Below are 19,345 nucleotides of genomic sequence, written 5' to 3'. Positions count from 1 at the left end.
GTGGGAGAGTCTGGCGGAGAGTAACGCCTCGCCTCCTGCCGTGTGTGTTTTGCTTTTCAGCCCACCGTGTGACAGCCAGATATTAACACTTGAGATTGAACCCCGGGCGCTGGCAAGCCACCTCTGGGTTTTGTTGTGTTTTCCCTCCGTTTCCTCTGCGTCTTTTATGATTCTGTCCTCTCTGGCTGCTGTCCCTTACCCGGAGGGGGGGGGGGGGCCCTACCCGGAGGGGGGGGGGGACTGTTTGGGAGAAGTCCTGCGGTCTTTCTCTTTTCATGTGGTGACAAAATGCCATAAAACCGAGCAAAGTGCACCAGCAGCCCCTGTGAGGCCCGTCTGAGCAGGCAGGTCAGGGGTGCCAGCGGCGAAAACCCGGCCTGGGCACATCCCCAATAAAAGGACTCCGTTCCGCCATGCAGGGCTTTGTGAGGCGCCAAAGCTTGTCCTGGTTGCCATGGCTACTGTCTGATTGTGGAGGGTTTGTCACGGCGGCGTCTGATAAAGTGGGAAGGTTATCAGAGCTCGGGAGTGTGGCTGGAACTCTCTTTACAGGAGGGGGGAGAGGGGGTGTGCAGAGCTGGGGGCAGGGGTCCTCAGGGTGAGGCAGCCCCAGCTGGTGCCCAGCGTGAGGGATGTTGGCCAGTGCTGGTCTGGAAGGCAGGCCTCTTTGTCTCCAGGGGCTCAGGCAGAAGGGGGAAGAGGGGAAGTGTGATTTGCTGTCATCTCTGTCCTGAGTGGGGCTTCAAGGGCCAGAGCCAGAATAGGGCCCCTCTACTCCTGACCTGTAAATAAATTGGTTATTCCTGTACTGAGTTCTCCTCCTCTCCCTCCTCCTCTTCCTACTCCCCCTCCTGTAACTTCCTTTTCTCCTCCTCCTCCCCCTTCCTCTCTCCTTCCTTCTTTTCTCCCTCCCCTTCTTTTTTTTTAAATATATTTTATTGATTTTTTACAGAGAGGAAGGGAGAGAGATAGAGAGTTAGAAATACAGATGAGAGAGAAACATCGATCAGCTGCCTCCTGCACACCCCCCTACTAGGGATGTGCCCGCAACCAAGATACATGCCCTTGACTGGAATCGAACCTGGGACCTTTCAGTCCACAGGCCGATGCTCTATCCACTGAGCTAAACCGGTTTCGGTTCTCCCTCCCCTCTTTCCTCCCCTCCACTCCCTTTTGCCAATGCTGTTCCTTTAGAAGTCCCACTTCGCATTCTCCTCACGTGGAGAATGATGGGAAGGCAAGGTGTGAGTGGCAGCTGACAGACGCTGGCCACAGCATCGCAGATTGTCACAGCAGAGACCTAGTGGGTGACACAGGCAGAGCTTCCCCAGCGACGCTGTCTCAGAACTCCGGGGGGGACCTGAACACCGATTCCCGGGCCCTGCCCAGACTGACTGGTCTGCTTGGTCTGGGTTGGGTCCCAAGACTCTGCATTTCTTTCTTTCTTTTGTATTGATTGGGGTGACATGGAGTAGCATGATCATAGAGGGTCAGGTGTGGATTTCTCTGTTACAAGATCTGTACAGTAGCTCCCAGGCGTTGCTGATGCTGCTGGCCCGGGGAGGACAGTGAGAACCACCGACATAGGCCAGGGCTTAGGTGATCCAATTGAAAAAACTGATAAATCCGCTGCCAGCTGACCAGGTGACTATCGCCTCGCTGGGACGGATGCTCCATGACAGGAGCTTTAAAAGCCATTTGACGAGGCAGAGCTGGTTGTCCCCTCGTCTGCCTTCCACTCCTCCTGCCCAGGGCCGCCAGGCGAGCTGGTTCTGTTCCCAAAAAGCCCCCCAGCCAGACAGCCCCTGGCCAGGATGGCCCTCAGAGTGAAGCCCACCCTCCTCGGGGATCCATGCCAGGCTTGGTCTTCTGTGTGGAGCTCTCCCCCGGGTGCCCTGGGCCCAGCCCCGAGTCCTGGGAAGCCTGCCTTGGGCACGGCCCACGGGCCTCTGAAGCCTCACGGCCCTGCCAACAGGCCCTTTGTATTCTGGTTTCGTGGGTGTCTGTGCTGCTGCCTCGGTGGGACTGGGAACTCCAGCCCAGGACGGGGCCTCCATCCAGTATTCTGCTCCGAATACTAGCAGAATGACTCCGCGTGGCTGCCTCGACTGAAAGGAATCAGATACACTTAGAGAAGCTCAGAAGCCAGCCTAACAGAGATCGGGAGGCCCATGTAGACGCGGGCCAGGGTGGGCCTGCACTTCAGAGTTAGCAAGGAGCCGGGATAAGAAGCTAGGCCGGATGCAGGGGACCCGTGCAGTCCTCACACTGGGGTTCTCTCCCTGTGGGAGCAGGACTGGGTTTTTAAACTCAGGCAAAAACAAACAAACATAAAGTACAAATAAAAATGCAAAGGCAAGTCTCCCAACCCCCCATCCTGATTTTGAAATAAGACACGGGCAGGCATTCATGCACCCCTTGATGGCAGGCTGCAGAGCACAGGTGTGTGTGTGTGTGTGTGTGTGTGTCTGGATGCAAATGGCTTGATCGTTTGTCACTGTAACTTCACTCCCTACGACACGCTCTGAGATCATCCGGATCAGCGTGTGTTGTCATATGCCCCGAATCCGTCTTTGAGGCGAGGTGACTGCGCTTCCCCCATGAAATGAGAATAAAGCAAAATTAATGGGAGAATCCTTTGGCGCTCATTCCCTGCCAACTATGGGGGCTGAAACGGGGCCAGGAGAGGCCCGGGTTGGCAGTTGGGCTCTGAACTCGAAGCGTCGTCAGAGCCAGGGCCTCTCTCTGCTCCGTGCAGTTGGCGGTTGGACGGTCCCCTCTTCTGAGGCGGCAGCACCCCTCACGGCGGCCTTTCTCCCGCAGGGCGTCGAGGTGCAGACGGACTACGTGCCCCTGCTGAACTCGCTGGCAGCCTACGGCTGGCAGCTCACCTGCGTGCTGCCAACGCCTGTCGTCAAGACTAACAGGTAACAGTTCGCTCTGGCTGAACTCTCACTCTGTGCCAGGCGCTGTTCCCAGTTAGCGCTTCATGTACGTAACCAGGGAGGCAGGTGTGGCTGCATGAGCTCTCGAGTGGCAGAGCTAGGATTTTGGATTCCTAACCCCCTACCCCAGAGCTCTCACTGCACCCCTCTTCCTATTGGGGAGCCTTGGCCAGTGAAACACTACTGCTCAGAGATGAGCCAGCTGGACTGAGGAGACTCGGGACTCTCGGCTGCCGAAGAGACTCGGCTCCTACTATGTATGTGCCCTGTGCCGGGCTAGAGAGGCATTTTGTCTGTAAAGTCTTTCATTCTCAAAGGCCCTATGAGGTGGGTTTTTTAAACTTAAACTCATTTTCCAGCTGAGGACAGTGTGGCCAGGGAGGGGGAAGGACAATCGTGGTGCCGGCCAGCAGCCCCACGAAGAACACGCGAGAACTTGGAGCTGGGGCCCTTGCTTGTGGCACTTCCTCCGATTTCACCTTCACGGTGGTTTGTCCACCCCCAGCCCTGCCCGCTGCCCCTGGAGCCTCAGGCTTGTTCGAGTCACCCCAGTGCTAAAAGCCTTGCCATCTGGGTTGGCTATCTACACTAGTCCTCCTAACTCTCCTCTGAGCATAGATTTGATTCCCATTTTACAGATGAGGAAACTGAGGTTCAACCACATCCCTGAGGCCACACAGCCACGAAGGGGCAGAACCTGGGGCTAGAACCTCAGTGGAAGAATCAAGGGCCCCATCTCCTTCACCTCTTGGCCCCCCGATAGGGATGCTCCTGCCCATGGCCCTCCCTGCCCTGCCCGCCCCGGGCCTTCTGCACACCCACCACTGCAGGGTGATGAATAGTGGGGCAGGGCTGGCGATCTGGGGGGAGGGCAGGCAGTGCGGCCCCGGGCGCAGACTGAGGGTGGCGAGTGTTGGTGACATTCAGTGCCTTTCCTGCATCTTTCTGCAAGCTCGTCTGGGCCCTCAAAGTGTCTCCCTCCTGACACTGGGACACGGGGGCCTGTGTACCTGCAGGGGCCAGTCTGTAGCCACCTCTTGGCCCTTGGCCACTGGGAACCACCATATTGCTGCTCAGCCTAGACTCCTGTGGAAAGGATCCTGCCTGGGTTTGTTGCTTGTAGACTTGAACCCAAGTCCCGGGTCTGCCCCCCGAGGCAAGCCAGGTAGCTTCTAGGAGTCTGTGTGCCAGTCCACGAAGTCTGGTCCAGAAGCCGGAGGACAAGAGTCACAAGGAGCATGTCTTTGAATGGGAAGAGTCACAAGGAGCATGTCTTTGAATGGGAAGGCCCCACTGGTTCTGGACTAAGCACCAAGGGTGCAGACAGGTCTCTGTCTGTCTCTGTCTTGGAGAGTCACACCTGCCAAATACTCCTCCCTAACCCTCCACTTCCCTGTGCCTTAAATGACCCCTTACAGCGGAGTGGGAGGCCGCACTGAACCAGGCAGAGCCGAGCTTAAGTCTTGGCTGCCTGCGCTGGAGCCTGCTCCTCGCCGAGCTTTCATTTCCTGTCTAAAAAGACGCCTGCCCCGGTCCTGGGAACACGGTGCCGGCCTAAATGAGACGTTATGGGTGGGTCGCCCCGCCCAATCCCGGAATAAAACAAGAAATATGAATGTCTGTCTCCCTCTGACCCTCGGTCTCCAAGTAGGGACACAGTGTCTCAGCAGAGAGAACATTTGCAAAATAATAGATTTAAGAAAGTGATAGGAAGGGTGGAGGCTGGGGGAGAAAACCATCCTGTTCACAATATTTCTATCAGATTTAAAAGCAGCTCCCAAGGTCCTGCCTTCCTTGGAGGGAAAATGCATGCACAGGGACATAAAAATGAGCAGCAGTCCTGGGCATCCTCGTTGGCTTTGTTAATGCCATTCCCGGCGTGGCCTGCCTCCATGAGGGTGAATCAAGCCTAGGCCGGGACCTGTGCGCAGCCAGCCCTCCACCCGCTGTCCCTGTGACGGCCAGGTGGGCAGAGTCTTCACCCAGGTCCTCATCCACCTGCCCATCCTGGGCCAGCCCGGCCCCTCGTGGCCTCGCTGCCAAAGACGGATTTGGAAGAGGCATGCCACCCCTCTGAGATCCACTGAAGAAGCCACTTTGTCATCATTAGGCACGACGCCAGCTGTTCTTTCACATCCAGGGGAGGGCGTTTCTCCCTGTGAAGCTGACTTTGCAGGGATGCCCGCAAAGCTTTTTCTTTTTCTTTTTCTTTTTTCTTTTTTAAAATATATTGATTTTTTGAGGGGAGGAAGGGAGAGGGTTAAAGAGCTAGAAACATCGGTGAGAGAGAAACATCGATCAGCTGCCTCTTGCACAGTCCCTACTGGGTATGTGCCTGCAACCAAGGTACATGCCCTTGACTGGACTCGAACCTGGGACCCTTGAGTCCACAGGCCGATGCTCTATCCACTGAGCCAAACCAGTTAGGGCTCGCAAAGGTTTTTGGGGGGCACCTGAGATGGCCCCTCGGGAGCAAGGGCGGGTGGCCTGAAGGGGGGAGCTGCTTGTCCTGACCCCTCCCTGTCATTTCCACGGGTGGTCAGCTTTGAAGTCAGGGATGCGGTGTCTGCAAGGTCTGGGGCTCCCCCGGGTATCACCTAACTCCTTCTCTGCTCCGGTGTGTTCCAGGGAGGGGAACGTATCCACCAAGCAGATTGTCTTTCTTCAGAGACCGTGTCTACCTCAGAAACTCAAGAAGAAGGAATCCAAGGTGAGTGAGTGGTGGCCGTGGCTGCCTTTCTCAGGTTTCTCTGGCAGGGGGGCTTCATCCGGAAGGGGGTTCTCTCCAGCCACGGGGTGGCAGCCTGCTGCAGCTTCTAACGGCTCCGAGCCCAAGGACACCTGCGCCCCTTGGCGAACCCATCAGGCCTGAAGCTGCCAGAACGGGACAGGCGAGGGCACCGGAGGGCCTCATCTGCCGGCATCCTGCTGGTTGGGCCAGAAGAGCGGCCGAGGAGGTTCCTGCAGACACTCAAGCGTGCCAGACAGTCCCCCTGGGCAGAGACGAGGGGGGTGCAGTCAGCTGCGTTCTGACAGAAGCTGAGGGTGGGAGGGCGGGTCGTGTCCCTGCATCTTCAACTCATTGCACGCTGGCTGAGCTCCAGCGGCCTGCCCGGGGAGCCCTCGGGACAGCAGAAGTTTGGCGATCTTGGCAGACAGACCCTGCCAGAGCCCCTTTGTGACAGCACCAACCCGCAGGCCTCCACGTGGCAGCAGCTGGGGCAGACAGAGGTCAGCCTTGGCCTGTGGCAGTGAGCCCTCCCATTAGGCCGCCCTGCAATTGCCAGGGTCCTTTTCCCCCTCCCTGGTCATTACGTAAACCCAGTCCCGCTGAGAGACCAGCCATTCTCACAACATCTCCCGTGTTTGATGCGGTCGATCCTGGGTCCTTCCCTGGGTCAGATGATTCTGAATCTCCACACCCCGTGCTTTTCCCGTGGGTGTGTCACCAGTGATCAGGAAGAGGCAGGTGAGTCTAGGGAACCTGCCAAAGCCCACGCCAGGGTCACCAGGAGCCAGCCCGCTCCACCTTCGATGGCCAAGGCCGTGTTCCCGGGCAGAGCCTGCTGGGCCTGCTCGCGCCTCACGCTTGGCCGCCTGGCTTCCTCGTGCTCTTTGGACACGGAGCCCGGACGGGAGCACCAAGTAAGTGGACAGATTGGGGTCCTCACCAGCCAGCAAACCCAGGTGGAAACTTGTTTGTGGGACGAACACCAAGGAAATGGCGCCTTGAAGCCTGTTGGGGTGGAGTGCAGAGGGCGCTCTCGCCAGGCGCTGATGCACATGTGGCTGGTGATGGCAGCAGAGAGCCGGGAGGCAGCTGCCAAACCCACCGTGCACCGCCAGGAGCCGTGGCCACAGGGGGGAAGGTGGGTCAGCCAGGACTGCTGTCAGTGGTAGACAGAGGTCAGCCTTGGGTAGACAGAGGTTAGCCATGGGCTCAGGCGGACAGTGACATTCACAGTGACATTCAACAACCAGTGAAGGAGGAATCAAAATTCTGGGCCCGGGACATGCCCGTTCTGTCCAGCATTGAGATTTAAGAAGAAAAATCCCAAGATGGGCACAGCGGGGACGAAGCACATTCAGTCGTCTTTTAATCGGCAGTGTGGACAGAATCATCTCGTGGGCACCTCTCAGCATTGAAAGAAACCTCTCGGTGTGAGTGTGACAGGGAACTGCCTCGGAGGTGAGAGGTGGTTTCGTGATACCGGAGAATCTTCCTTCCTGCTCACCTCCCTGACCTGGGGGGCTGGTCGCCGACAGCCTTTAAAACGTGTGAATTAAATCCGTCAGCCCCTCCTGGCACGGAACTCTGGACACCACTGCTGTCAGGTGGAGGATCGTCCCCTGCCCCCGGTTATTTCCGACATGGACAGCGAGGTAGAAACCTTCCTGGCTCAGGCCCCAGTGCCATACCCACGTGGAGAGATGACCTATTTGGGAAGACTGGCATGAACATGGCGCAGCCTGGCAGCCAGTGGCTGTGCTTGGAGTTCAGCGACTCCCTGGTATCATTCACGATATGGAAAGGTCCTCTAGGCCTTTAAGTGGGGGTGTCACACACCCCCTTCCCCCCAGAGCCGTCACCCAGAAAGTGGTACCCGGGGTTGCACATCTCTGCCTCTCCGCTTCCTGCTTTCTGAGATGGCATCTTTTTGAGCCTTGGCACCTGGAGCAGTTTTTGTTGTTTGTTAGGAGACAACGAGGGGGAGGAGAAGCCTGGGTGGGGAAGGGGGCAGGTGTGACGGTGGGAGGGAGGGAGGCAGAGGGAGCCCTGGCTGGGCTAGGAGAGCCTGGGGCTGTCCTTGTTTCCCAGCTGTTTCTCCCGCAGCGGATCTCGGCCCACGTGCCTTTCTCTGCGTGGCAGTTCTTAGATCGTGGCCCCTGGACCAAGCGGGGAGCTGAGAAATGCAGAGTCGTGTGTTCCACACACACACACACACCCCTCCCCAGGCCCTCAGAGTCACAGGGGGGAGAGGGGGTGATCTGGTTGAAGGATGCCCCCAGGGTTGTGATGCCCAGTCCACTCCGAGAGCCGGTGTCTTAATTGAAGCGTTTAGGCTCTTTTCCAGCCTCACCCGTGGCCCTCCATCCACATTTTATCATTATTGATTTTTTTTTTAATGGGCCTGTCAGGGAGTCTTCAGTGTAGATACTTGTTTTTAATAAACTGAACCAAAGAATCTTTAATGGCCATAAATCTAGACTCCATTAGCTGACCACCCGGTCTGATGATCCAGTGCCTGGCCTAGCAGATGCATCTGAACATGGTGAAGTCTGAGAGCTGAGGCACTTATGCGTTGGGCTGAGCCATCCAAGGGGGTGTTGCCTCCTCCCTTCTCTCTAGGTCAAGAGCCCAAAGCCTTTTTTACCCCCGGCATGGCTCAGTGGTTGAACTTTGACCCATGGAATCAGGAGGTCACGGTTCGATTCCCGGTCAAAGCACATGCCTGGGTTTGGGGGCATGCAGAAGGCAGTGAATTGGTTATTCTCATCACTGATGTTTCTCTTTCTCTCTCTCTCCCTCTCCCTTCCTCTCTCTGAAATCAATAATATATATATATATATATATATATATATATATATAGAGAGAGAGAGAGAGAGAGAGAGAGAGAGAGAGAGAGAGAGAGAGAGAGAGGCTGCAAGGGTAGTGTGGAGCCAGAGGCAGCTGTGTTTGAATTTCTAGCTCTACTACTTCTAGCTGTGTGACTTTAGGCAAAGTACTTAACCTCTCTGAACCTCTACATGCTCATCTCTACACTGACTAACAATGCCTACTGAGAGTATTGCTCTGGGGATCTGGGGAAATGGGAAACTGTGTCACTGTCCAAGACACATAGTAGGCACCTTGGTATGTGTGTGTTCTTTCTGGGCAGGTACCCTGCAGCTCAGAACATTTAGCTTTCCGATTCTACAGGCCCTAAGTTTTTCCCACTGCTACGTCCCTGCTCCATGAGAATGTCCCCTCGAAGGAGAGGAGGAGGAACGGAGAGGACCTGAGTCAGAGCCTACTTGGTACCTGGCTGCAGCGCCAGGGACAGCACGGGGACTCAGTGATGTCATCACAAACCCATCGGAGGACGCAGAACCCAGAGCAGTCCTAGAAGGCATTTGGCTTGGCAGAGACTTCTGAGATTACTCTGAAGGGCAGAAAACGTGGGCTGGAGTAGTTCCCTCCCAGCTCAGCTCTGACAGTCCTGAGTCCTCCTCAGCCCAGCAGGCCGGGCAGGTTCTGGGAGAGAGTGGCTGGTGTGCCTGCCACAGGCCTTTCCCACAGCCTGTGTCCTCCTGTTGTCTTCTGTCAGGAGATCAGCAGAATGTGGTTTTCTTCTGGAATCCGGCTATGGCCAGGCACCCAGAGGAACGCAGGCCTTCTGTTGTTTATTTAGCAAGAGCAGCCCCTGGGTTTGCGGTCGTCAGTCAGTGTCAAGGATGGGCTCTGGCGAAGGTGGCAGCTCCTGGGTTGTAGAGCATCTGTCTGCAGGGGGCGCTGTGCACACCTACGCGTGAGGCCCGGCCCCTGGGTGTGCACTGCAGCCCTGGAGGCTGAGACGACTCTTTCAGAGATGATGAACATGAGACTTAGAGAGATTCATAACTTGCCCAAGGACAGAAAGCCAACAAGTGCCAGGACGGGGATTTGAACCGGGCTCTCGGCTGCTGTGATGTTTTAACATTTGGAGCCTATCACCACTTTCTTAGCAAAAGGAAAGCTTCCTCTGACGTCCCTGCTAGCCGACTGCCTCTCAGTCGGCAGGCTTCACTGGGGTTTTCCTAAAAACATGCAAAAACGCAGCTCTATTTGGGGACGTGGATTTTTATCTAAGGCTCTTCCATTTGGGCTGGCATTATGAAGTAGTGGCAGTGGCTGCATATGACAGGGCAGCAATTAAGAACCGCAAGTACTTGGGCCTGAGAGCCACAGAGGCTTGACATCGGCAGCAGCAGCAGAGGCCCTGAGGCCCCAGGTCGGCGCCCCGCACTTGTGGTTACAGAGCCGAGACGCCTGCTCCAGTCTAGGCTGACGTGGGCACCCTTAGGATGGAGGTCTGAGGCACCACTGTGCCTTCAAAGGGGTTCCATTGTCAGAAACTCATGGCTTAGGTAGAAGAAGCTTATAGTGTGTGAGAGAGAACCTGCACAAAGGAGTGTCTGAGCAAAACCCATCCAACATGGGAGGTGACCGCCTTAGGGAGTTTGTGGGGAGGGTCGGGAGGAGAAGGACAGGATAGGTGTTAAGTCCTAACCTCAACATGCACTTTGCTCCTTTTCTCTGCTTTGATGGGAAATCTTGTCCAAAGGTGTTTGACCCCAGGATCCCATGGTGTGTGCAACCTCAGGACCCTGTGGGTGTTGAGGCAAATGTGTTGTTGTTGTTGTTGTTGTTTTTTGGGGGGGGGGGGAAATAGATCTCTACCACTGAAAATTCTGCAAGGGTGGCAGATCCTTAAAAATTTGCATTAGCACTCTTTTGGTTTTTCCTAGCAAGGCACTCAGGTATTTAGCATGTGCAAAAGCCTTAAGAAACCGTTTTCCACTGATGGTGCCATTGCATTCCTGGGCTCTCCTCTGCAGCCCAGCAAGAAGCCGTCAGAGCGGAAGGCTCCCTTTGTTCTTCTTTCAATCACAGAATGGTTGAGGTTTAAGTCCCTATTTGGAAAAACCAACGTGCTGTGACTGAAGCAGAAAGAAATGACCGTGATGGGAACTTTAAACTGAATCCCTGTGTGGGTCACGGAGCTGCACCTGCAGGGTGGCCAAGTCCCATGATTCTCTTCTTCCCGGTGAGACCACTCCCTGCAGTAGGGGCTCCTGTCTCTTGCCCCCATTTACCTATCTCTCTCCTCGGGGGTTTCTCTCTCGTTCTTTGTGCCGGTCACAACTGAGCTTGGTGCGTCCAGAAGATCCCTGGACAACCATCTTCCCGAGGGCGCACCACATCTGGCATCTGATTCCGTGGGTCCCCACTCAGAGTGGACTGCCCCCCAGCTCTGAGGTGGAGGCATTCTGGGGGATACTGACCACCCCAGGAGGACAGAGGTCAGAGGGGCTTTCGCTCAGGAAGATTGGGGGGTACCCCTGATATTTGGGGAGAAGGAATAGACTGCAGTTCTACTGAGTGGTTCACCCACAGAACACACTCCTCATTGATAAACACGAGGACCCATTTCTCTGAACCTTCCAAGGTATTTTCTTTTCACACCCCTCAATGTTTCCATGTCTGCTCAAGCTCATTTGCCCAGATTCATTCCATGTGTACAGGCTGCTACACTGCCTGCCTCCGGGCCCGTTCATGTCATCAGCAGACTCAGCGAGCGGGACTTTGTGTGTTTCCCACCCTGCTTCTTCCTTAAACTAATTTCTCTTCTTGGAGATCAGCCAGAAGTAAGGTGCAGATGCACCGGTCCCTCCTCACTGAACCCCAAGCTATGTTTTGGCTCTAAAATTACTGGGCTTGAAACTCAGTGCAGCCGGCGTGGCTGGGCTCTGTTGTCCTCCCATTCATTTATCCCACAAACAGGGTGAGGGCCTACTTGGTGCCAGGCACTGTGCTCTGCCCCAGGGAAGCAGGAGGAAAGAGGACAGACAGCCTCCCTGATCTCTTGGTGTCAGTAATGGTAACAGCGAGTGTATCTGGTATATGATGTCAGGCACAGTGCTAAACCCATGACCTGGATTATCACATAATTGGAACCACAAATCCCCTAGAAGGCAGAGCCTGCCATACCACACAGCCCACCACCTATTTTGGCAGATGAAGGGTTGTTGGACATAGTCATGCTCATCGGTTTACATGTTATCTATGATTGCTTTTCTGCAGCCGTGGTAGAGTGCAATGGTTTCCTAATGGTTTCGGCAGCCACCATGTGGCCCGCAAAGCCAATAATAAAATATGATCTGACTTCTACAGGAAAAGCTGACTGACTTTGCTTTCTGAGAAAACCAAGCAACCAACCTTGGTTTTGGTTGCTGCCCCCACTGTACAGATGAGGACACTGAGGCTGGGAAGCTGGGGCAGGGAGTGGTGGAGTTGGGATGCTTCACGCATGCAGTCTTGCTCCACAGCTGGGACAGGCCTGGTCCTTGCACAGCTCAGTTACTTGACTGCACCACCTGAGGGAAATGCTTGGTTGCAGGTTGGGGAGCAGGCTCTGGATGGTGGCCGTGTTTGAGGGAAGTGCCCTCAGGAACACCCGTGGGGAGCACAGGGCCCAGGACTGGGCCAGGGATTGAGCTGGGATCCTTTCTCAGCAGTGGCCGCGGCCACCCCTCCAGGTAGCTCTGGAGCAGGGATGGCCCTTGTGCCCCACCCAGACCAGACCTTGGATGTAGGTTGCCCCAGGAAGGGAGTGTGACCTTCAGTGAGGTGGTGGGTGCTGTCAGCAGACAGCAGCCCCCGTAGCTGGGGCAGCAAGCCCGCCAGTCCTACAGGGGAGCCGGCGCCCCACATGCTATGCCTTTGCTCAGGTGAGAGAATGCGGCCCAGTGCTGGGTGACCCCTGGCCTGCTCAGAGCCTTGGTGCTTAGGAAGCGCGGGCCCTGTGTCCCTGCCTCATTCCGATTGTTCAAACGATAGGATTCCAGGACCTCCTTCCCCAGGCCTCTGAAGCACAACCCCGGGGACAGCATGGAGCAGGCAGGCTCTCGCGGTGGGTGTGCTGTGTCTGGGCTGTGATTGACATTGGCCACAGCCCAGAAATGCGGGGACTTGTGTGTCTTGCTGCAGAGAAGTGACGTGGATGTAAATGCAGACGCATCCAGGTGAGGGTTGTGGGTCCACGGAGACTGCGCTTACTTATCTCCATCCTCTCCCGTGTTCAGTTTCAGTGGCGATTCTCCCGAGAAGACATGCACAGCAGGCAGCTGAGGAAATCCAAGGGTAAACTCGGTGCCAGAGGCAAGCGGCAAGCCGAGGAGAACGACAGGAACCTGGAAGACCAGTTTCCCAAGGCGGGAGATGTGGGAAACTGCGTGCTGGGCCAGCAGCAGGAGGACGGGGCCTCGGAGGAGGAGAAGGGCCCTGTCCAGGAAGTCACCGGAGAGGCGCTGTGTCCCGATGGCCAGCTCAGTGTGGAGGGCGGGGCCGTGCTGAACGGCCCTGCCGGCCACTGTGGGGCCTCGGCCGGGGGCTGCGAGGGGCCCTCGGGTCCTGGGGAGGATGCTGGGGAGGGAGGTACTGAGGAAGTGGCTGCAGAGACAGCAGAAGACTACTGAGTCCCAGCCGTTGGGTGCTGCAGCCAGACCGGTTGGCCATCCCGAGACACTGTCGGCAGCCGGGTGGGGCTGCTTGGCCCAGGTGCCCTGTGTTCCCTTTGGCTTGGCTTGTCCTCACTTGTGGGCTTGCCCAGGCCCTGCAGGGCTGGCTTTCTGGCTGTTGGCTCCTGCACAGCCATTTGAAATGTGTCGTAATGCCCCCGTGTTAGAATGCAAGAGGTCAGGTCACTTCTCCTCAACCTCAGGGTGGAAGGCCCAGCCCTGGTACCACCCTCCTCAGAGAGAGGGTCTGGACCAACCAGTGCCTGTATCCGCCCCCCCCAGGGCCTCCAGGGAGCATTCAGTCAAGTCCATGGGCCTCTCTGGCTACAAACCAGGGCTGTGTGGGGTGTCCACCCTCTGCTGGTCTCTGCAGCACCCTGGCGACTCTATCAGCTGCTCTTCACCTAAAGCCCAGGACCCTGCTGCTGTGGCAAAGAAAAGGACCTACAGGGAGGGCGGGGGCCCCACCTCCTGGCTCTTCCCTAGCATCCCGTAGACACTGGTAATCCGGAGATGGAGCGGTAATTCTGTCCGTGCACCTGCTTCTGCAGAATGTCCAAGGAAGTATCCTGTGTTAGTGTTAATGCCAAAAATTTTTTAAAGGTTTTGTATCCAGCGCATCGTGTGAGCTCGCGTTCCTTCCGTCCTTTCAGGGCAGCCTGGCGGGTTGGGTGCCCTCGTTGTGTGCTATTTTAATCCGTGCCGTCCTCGGCCACGTTGTCCCCCATGTACGCTATCACGTGTTTATATTGTCCAGAAAGTATCGTTAAGGCTTTTACGTAGATGCAACTGGTGTCTTGACCAAAACAGCAGCCTGTCTCTTGTTTAGTTACTCAAAGCAATAAATCATCTATGAGTTAAGAACACTGTGCGTATTGAGTATTAATCGTGTCACCACGAGAAAGCCCTGGCCTGATGTCCCAAGGACTCGGCCCCACACCCCCTCAGACACGTTTCCTAAGGGACTAACTCCCGGCAGCACGATGACCTTCGAGAAAAGGACGCTCCCGCGGGAAACGGAGGAGCCAGCTGGACACACGGTGCCTCCTGGTCCTTTGTAGAGAAAATGCGGACCGTGGGACTCAGGTGCCACCAGGTAAGTCAGGGCAGAGCCACACACACACACACACACACACACACACCCATGCCCCCAGGGTGATGGAGGAAATGCCTTTTATATATATATATATTTTTTTTTTTTTAATTGATTTTTTACAGAGAGGAAGAGAGAAGGATAGTTAGAAACATCGAGAGAGAAACATGGATCAGCTGCCTCCTGCACATCCCGCAACCAAGGTACATGCCCTTGACCGGAATCGAACCTGGGACCCTTCAGTCCGCAGACCGACGCTCTATCCACTGAGCCAAACCAGTTAGGGCAGGAAATGCCTCTTGAAAACAAACAGCCCCCATACCAGTTTCTGGCTAATAATGTTTCCAAGCTTCTAAGGAAATGATTTAAGGAGGCAAGTCTTTTCCCTCTCTGCAAGTTTGCTAGACTAAAACACACCTGTGATGGATGCGTTTGTGTAAAGAACTGAAGGCCCTTGTACAGCCGCATCATAGTCATTTTCCTCTTGATGTTGGAACAGACTCCCCCTCTCCTCATCCCCTCCCCCCCCCCCATCGCCTGACCCCTAGCACTCACTTGGATTGAAAGCTCTGTCCAAAGAGAACAATTTAAAATGGCATTTTCCATAATTATACTCAGGAATATCTGCGTGGCATATTGATTTAATAAAAATACTATTTCTTCACTCATATCTTAGAGGATCACTGCTTTTTAAAAATATGCTAGCTGGCAGCAGCCTGGGACAAAAGCAACTCATCTTTCTGGGCTTTCAAAAGCACATGAACGGTCCCAGGCCTCATGCCCCCAGCGGACAGCCTTGCGCCACGCAGGGCTGGGTACATTTTTCAATAATTAAATGACATTCATGTTGGCTGAAGGTGTCATGAGGGGGGAAAATTAAATTTGAATTCCTCAGGAGGTTGGGCCCTAGAGCCAAACTAACAAATCATTCCTGAAGGTCTTGTTTTCCCCCCATCACTTCTCCACACCCCTGCTTATATCTGGCAAAATATCGATCTTGCTGGCGGTTCTCAAAATTGATTGCGCCTTAGGATCACTGGGGGGACTTTAAAAACGCAATATCTGGCCCGGCCAGTGGGCCTCAGTGATTGAGCCTTAACCTATGAACCAGGAGGTCAAGTTCCATTCCCAGTCGGGGCTTCTAAATGGAGGCCCTTTTAAGGAATGGAAAATAACTTACCTGGCCCTCGCTGGTTTGGCTCCGTGAATAGAGTGTCACTCGTCTGCGGTCTAAAGGGTCCTGGGTTCAATTCCGGTCAAGGGCACATGCCTGGGTTGTGGGCTTGATCCCCACTAGCAGGCGTGCAGGAGGCAGCCGGTCAATGATTCTCTCTCATTATTGATGTTTCTCTCCCTCTCCTTTCCTCTCTGAAATCAATAATATATTGGGTCGGCAGGTAAGTAATTGCGGATTTTTTAAAGAAAATCAAAGACAGTTTTTTCATGGAACTAAATCACTTTATTCTGTAATGTATTGCCCATTTTGATCAATGACCTTTTGCCATCTTTCAGGCAGCATCATAATCCCACGTTCAAAAAACTTCTGGTTTTTATTAGCAAAAAACTGAATCAGGTACGATTTGACATCATCATCATTATTGAAATTTTTACCATTCAAGGAGTTTTGTAAAGATCGAAACAAAAAGTAATCAGATGGTGCAAGGTCAGGACTATATGGTGGATGTGGCAAAACATCCCAACCAAGCTCCATTAATTTTTGCCGAGTGACCAAAGATGTGTGTGGCCTTGCATTGTCATGATGGAATACAACACCTTTTCGATTTGTCAATTCGGGCCGCTTTTCTTCAACTGCATTGTTTAATTTCGTTAGTTGTTCAATGTAGACATCAGAATTGATCGTTCGGTTCGGTGGTAAGAGTTCAAAGTAGACAATTCCTTTGTAATCCCACCAAACTGATAACAAAACCTTCTTTTGATGAATATCAGCTTTTGATGTTGTTTGAGTTGGTTCACCTGGCCTGCTCCACGATCTTTTCCGCTTGATATTGTTGTAAACAACCCATTTTTCATCGCCAGTTATCAGTCGTTTTAAAAATGGATCATTTTCATTATGTTTCTTTAGCAAATCGCAGCTGCTAATGCGTTGCGTTAACTGTGATTCTTTCAGTTCGTGAGGAACCCATGTATCGAGTTTTTGAACATAGCCAAGTTGTTTTAAGTGATTTTCAATGCATGTATGTGATACATGAAGCTTCTCTGCAATCTCACGTGTTGTACTGTGACAGTCCGAATTGATTATTGCTTTGATTAGGGCGTCATCAACTTCAACTGGACAACCAGAGCATTTTTCATCTTTGAGTGAAAAATCACCAGAACGAAATTTGGCAAACCAATTTTGACACTGCCGTTCTTTTAAGGCTTCGTCACCATAAACAGCACATAACTTTTTATGAGCTTGTGATGCGTTTTTCCCTTTGTGGAAATAAAAAATCAAAATATGACGAAAATGTTCCTTTTGATTTTCCATTTTTCAACGAACGCCAAACGAAAACTACAAAACAGATCAAAAAACTTTTTTTACTGATTAACAGCTGAATAGCCAACTATCAAATAACAAAATGTGTTTTACATTTTTACTACGTCTGCAAACCTAAAAATTCAACTGAAGCCATATATGTGTGAAACCCGCAATTACTTACTTGCCGACCCAATATATATATATAAATCTGCTTAAAGAGATGCTTTTGTACTATTCTCAGTGCACACAGCCTCAAGGTCAAAGCAGTGAGGATGAGAGAGCCTTCGGGCACCTGTCTTAATGAAGGGGAAAGGCGGTTCTATTCAGGCTTCGGAATCAGGCAGAGCTGGTTAGCACCCTCACCACACAACCTGCAAGTGCAACCTCACGTTCATTTCTCCACACCTGCAAGCATCCATCTCCTTTTGGAGGAAATGGGACTAGTGACACCCACCTCGTCGGATTTTTGTGAGGAATAATAAGGTGTGGTAAGGTGCCTGGTTCGTGGGCAGCAGTTCATCACAATGCCCGTAGGTAATAGTAGTATACCGTATTTTTCGGACCATAAGACGCTCCGGACCATAAGACGCACCAGTTTTTAGAGAAGGGAAATGAAGAAAAAAAGATTCTGAAACAAATAGTGTCCTAAAATATTTTATGTGCATTAAAACCCAACATCACAGTCATAAACACATGTAATCAACCCTGTAAAGCACATGTGTCAAACACAAGGCCCGCGGGCCAAATCCGTCCCGCCAGGCCTTGCAATGTGGCCCGCACCGCGCTGTCATCACTGCACTCCGCTGCGTTTCCATCACAATGACAGTTTATGACTGTTCAGTAAACCATTCGGCCTGCGATTTAGGCCGGATTTTAGATTTTGGCCCCTTCTAAGAACCATTTTAGAGCCGGGCAAGCACACAGAGACCACACAGAGCCGGGCAAGTAAAAAAACTTTTTTTAAAAAGTATATGTGTAGGCTATATTTGGACCATAAGACGCAGGGACTTTTTCCCCCCACTTCTGGGGGGAAAAAAGTGCATCTTATGGTCCAAAAAATACGGTACGTGGCAGGGATGGTCGGTGCTCGCCCAATCCCCAGGGTTCCTGTTCTGCCCGGCCCCTCTTGCAGTTTGGAGCTGTGTGACTCGCTTATGGCCTGTGGGGTCTGAGCAGATGTGATGACAGCCAGTTCTGAGCCTGGTCTTTAAAAATACCCCATGCATCTCCAATGCCCTTGGCATCATTCAAGGTGGGCCCTGGCCTGAGGGATAAGGAAACCTTCACTGTGCTAAGCCACCGGGACTTGGAGGTTTATCGCTTACTGAAGCACAGCATAACCCATCCTGACTTACAGACATAGCGTAATGTTTATAAAATCTAGTCGTGGTTTTTATGTAACAATCCTTGCCTGAGCTTTTTTTAAATCTCTAAATTGATCACCCTTCCCTGGAATTATGCGCAATGGGACCTACTTCAAAAAGGAAAAACAAAAACATTAAGAGACATTTCTAATTCATTTCTTATGAAGCACATTTTATCAGAACTCGAAACATGTTAATTATGGCCTTTCCTAAACCACAAACATCTTTCGAGAATAGCTCTCAGATGATGTCACAGTGCTTATTAGTAGGAATATGTTGACCCCAAATTTTCAGTCTTGGAACACATTTCGGTTGGGCTCATCCCCAGCGCGGGGCATGCTGGCCCTGGGGGCCGCTGGGGGCAGTGGAGCCGGCCCTGTGCTGCGGGGCTCCCGGCCTGGGCAGACCAAGACCAGCAGCTAGGACCACAGGGGAAGTCCTGGAAGGTTTGGCAGGAGGGGGGACAGGAAAGGGGGCCTGGGGTGCAAACAGGCAGCTGGAGGCAGCTCAGCACGGACTCCCCACTTGTTTGCGCAGGTCCTGGTTCCATCAGCCCTCCCACAAGGGCTGGGAGCTGCCTGCAAGAGTGCAGGGCGTGCCCCTGGCCCGCTCGGTGACCTGCCAAAGGACCGAGGCCGCTTCCCGGAGAGCCTGGGCTTCCTGGACCTGGCTCCCAGAGTTTGGAACAAGGAAGCAAGGGAACTTTGGCTCTAAGTACAAGACCTGACAAGCCTTTGGCTGGGACTTCTGAGATGGCTGTCGCCGGAGAAGGAAGCAGAGCGATGTTCACCACAGGTTCCTGTTGATAATGATCATCTCTGTGGCCAGGCTCCGAAAGCTAACTGAGCACGGCAGGTGCTTGCTCCCCCAGCCCCTGCAGGACGGGTGGGGTGGGGTGGCATTTCCCTCCGGCAGGGGCAGCCAGGCCATGTGGGAAACCTGTGGGTTTATGTGGGCAGGAGGGATTGGATCATTCACTATATAGATATATAGTTTTAATTTTTTTAAAAAAAACAATAAATGTTTATGTCTCACACTCTGGGGGCTGAGAAGTCCAAGATCAAGACACTGGCCAATTTGCAACTGGTGAGGACCTGCCTCCTGATCTCATGGATGGCCATTTCCTCGTTGTTGCCTCACAGGGCAGAAAGAGACAGCACATACACAGTTTCTACTGCCTACACCACGGTGCTGGGTGCTGGGA

General features: G+C 53.4%; 1 protein-coding gene across 1 annotated transcript in view; it reads left to right on the top strand.

The window, feature by feature from the left end:
* The window catches only part of RFTN1 (raftlin, lipid raft linker 1), a 171,778-nt gene extending 157,713 nt beyond the window's left edge, over nt 1-14,065 (top strand). The window contains exons 8-10 of the mRNA XM_036431567.2: nt 2,824-2,927; nt 5,574-5,655; nt 12,771-14,065. Of these exons, the coding sequence (XP_036287460.1) occupies nt 2,824-2,927; nt 5,574-5,655; nt 12,771-13,163 (579 nt within the window). The 3' untranslated portion in view covers nt 13,164-14,065. The remainder of the gene's footprint in view (nt 1-2,823; nt 2,928-5,573; nt 5,656-12,770) is intronic.
* Nucleotides 14,066-19,345: the final 5,280 nt, after the last annotated feature.

This window comes from Pipistrellus kuhlii, unplaced genomic scaffold (genome assembly GCF_014108245.1).
Source record: "Pipistrellus kuhlii isolate mPipKuh1 unplaced genomic scaffold, mPipKuh1.p scaffold_m20_p_11, whole genome shotgun sequence".
Taxonomy (NCBI): Eukaryota; Metazoa; Chordata; class Mammalia; order Chiroptera; family Vespertilionidae; genus Pipistrellus; species Pipistrellus kuhlii.
This window is presented reverse-complemented; position numbering and strand designations above follow the sequence as displayed.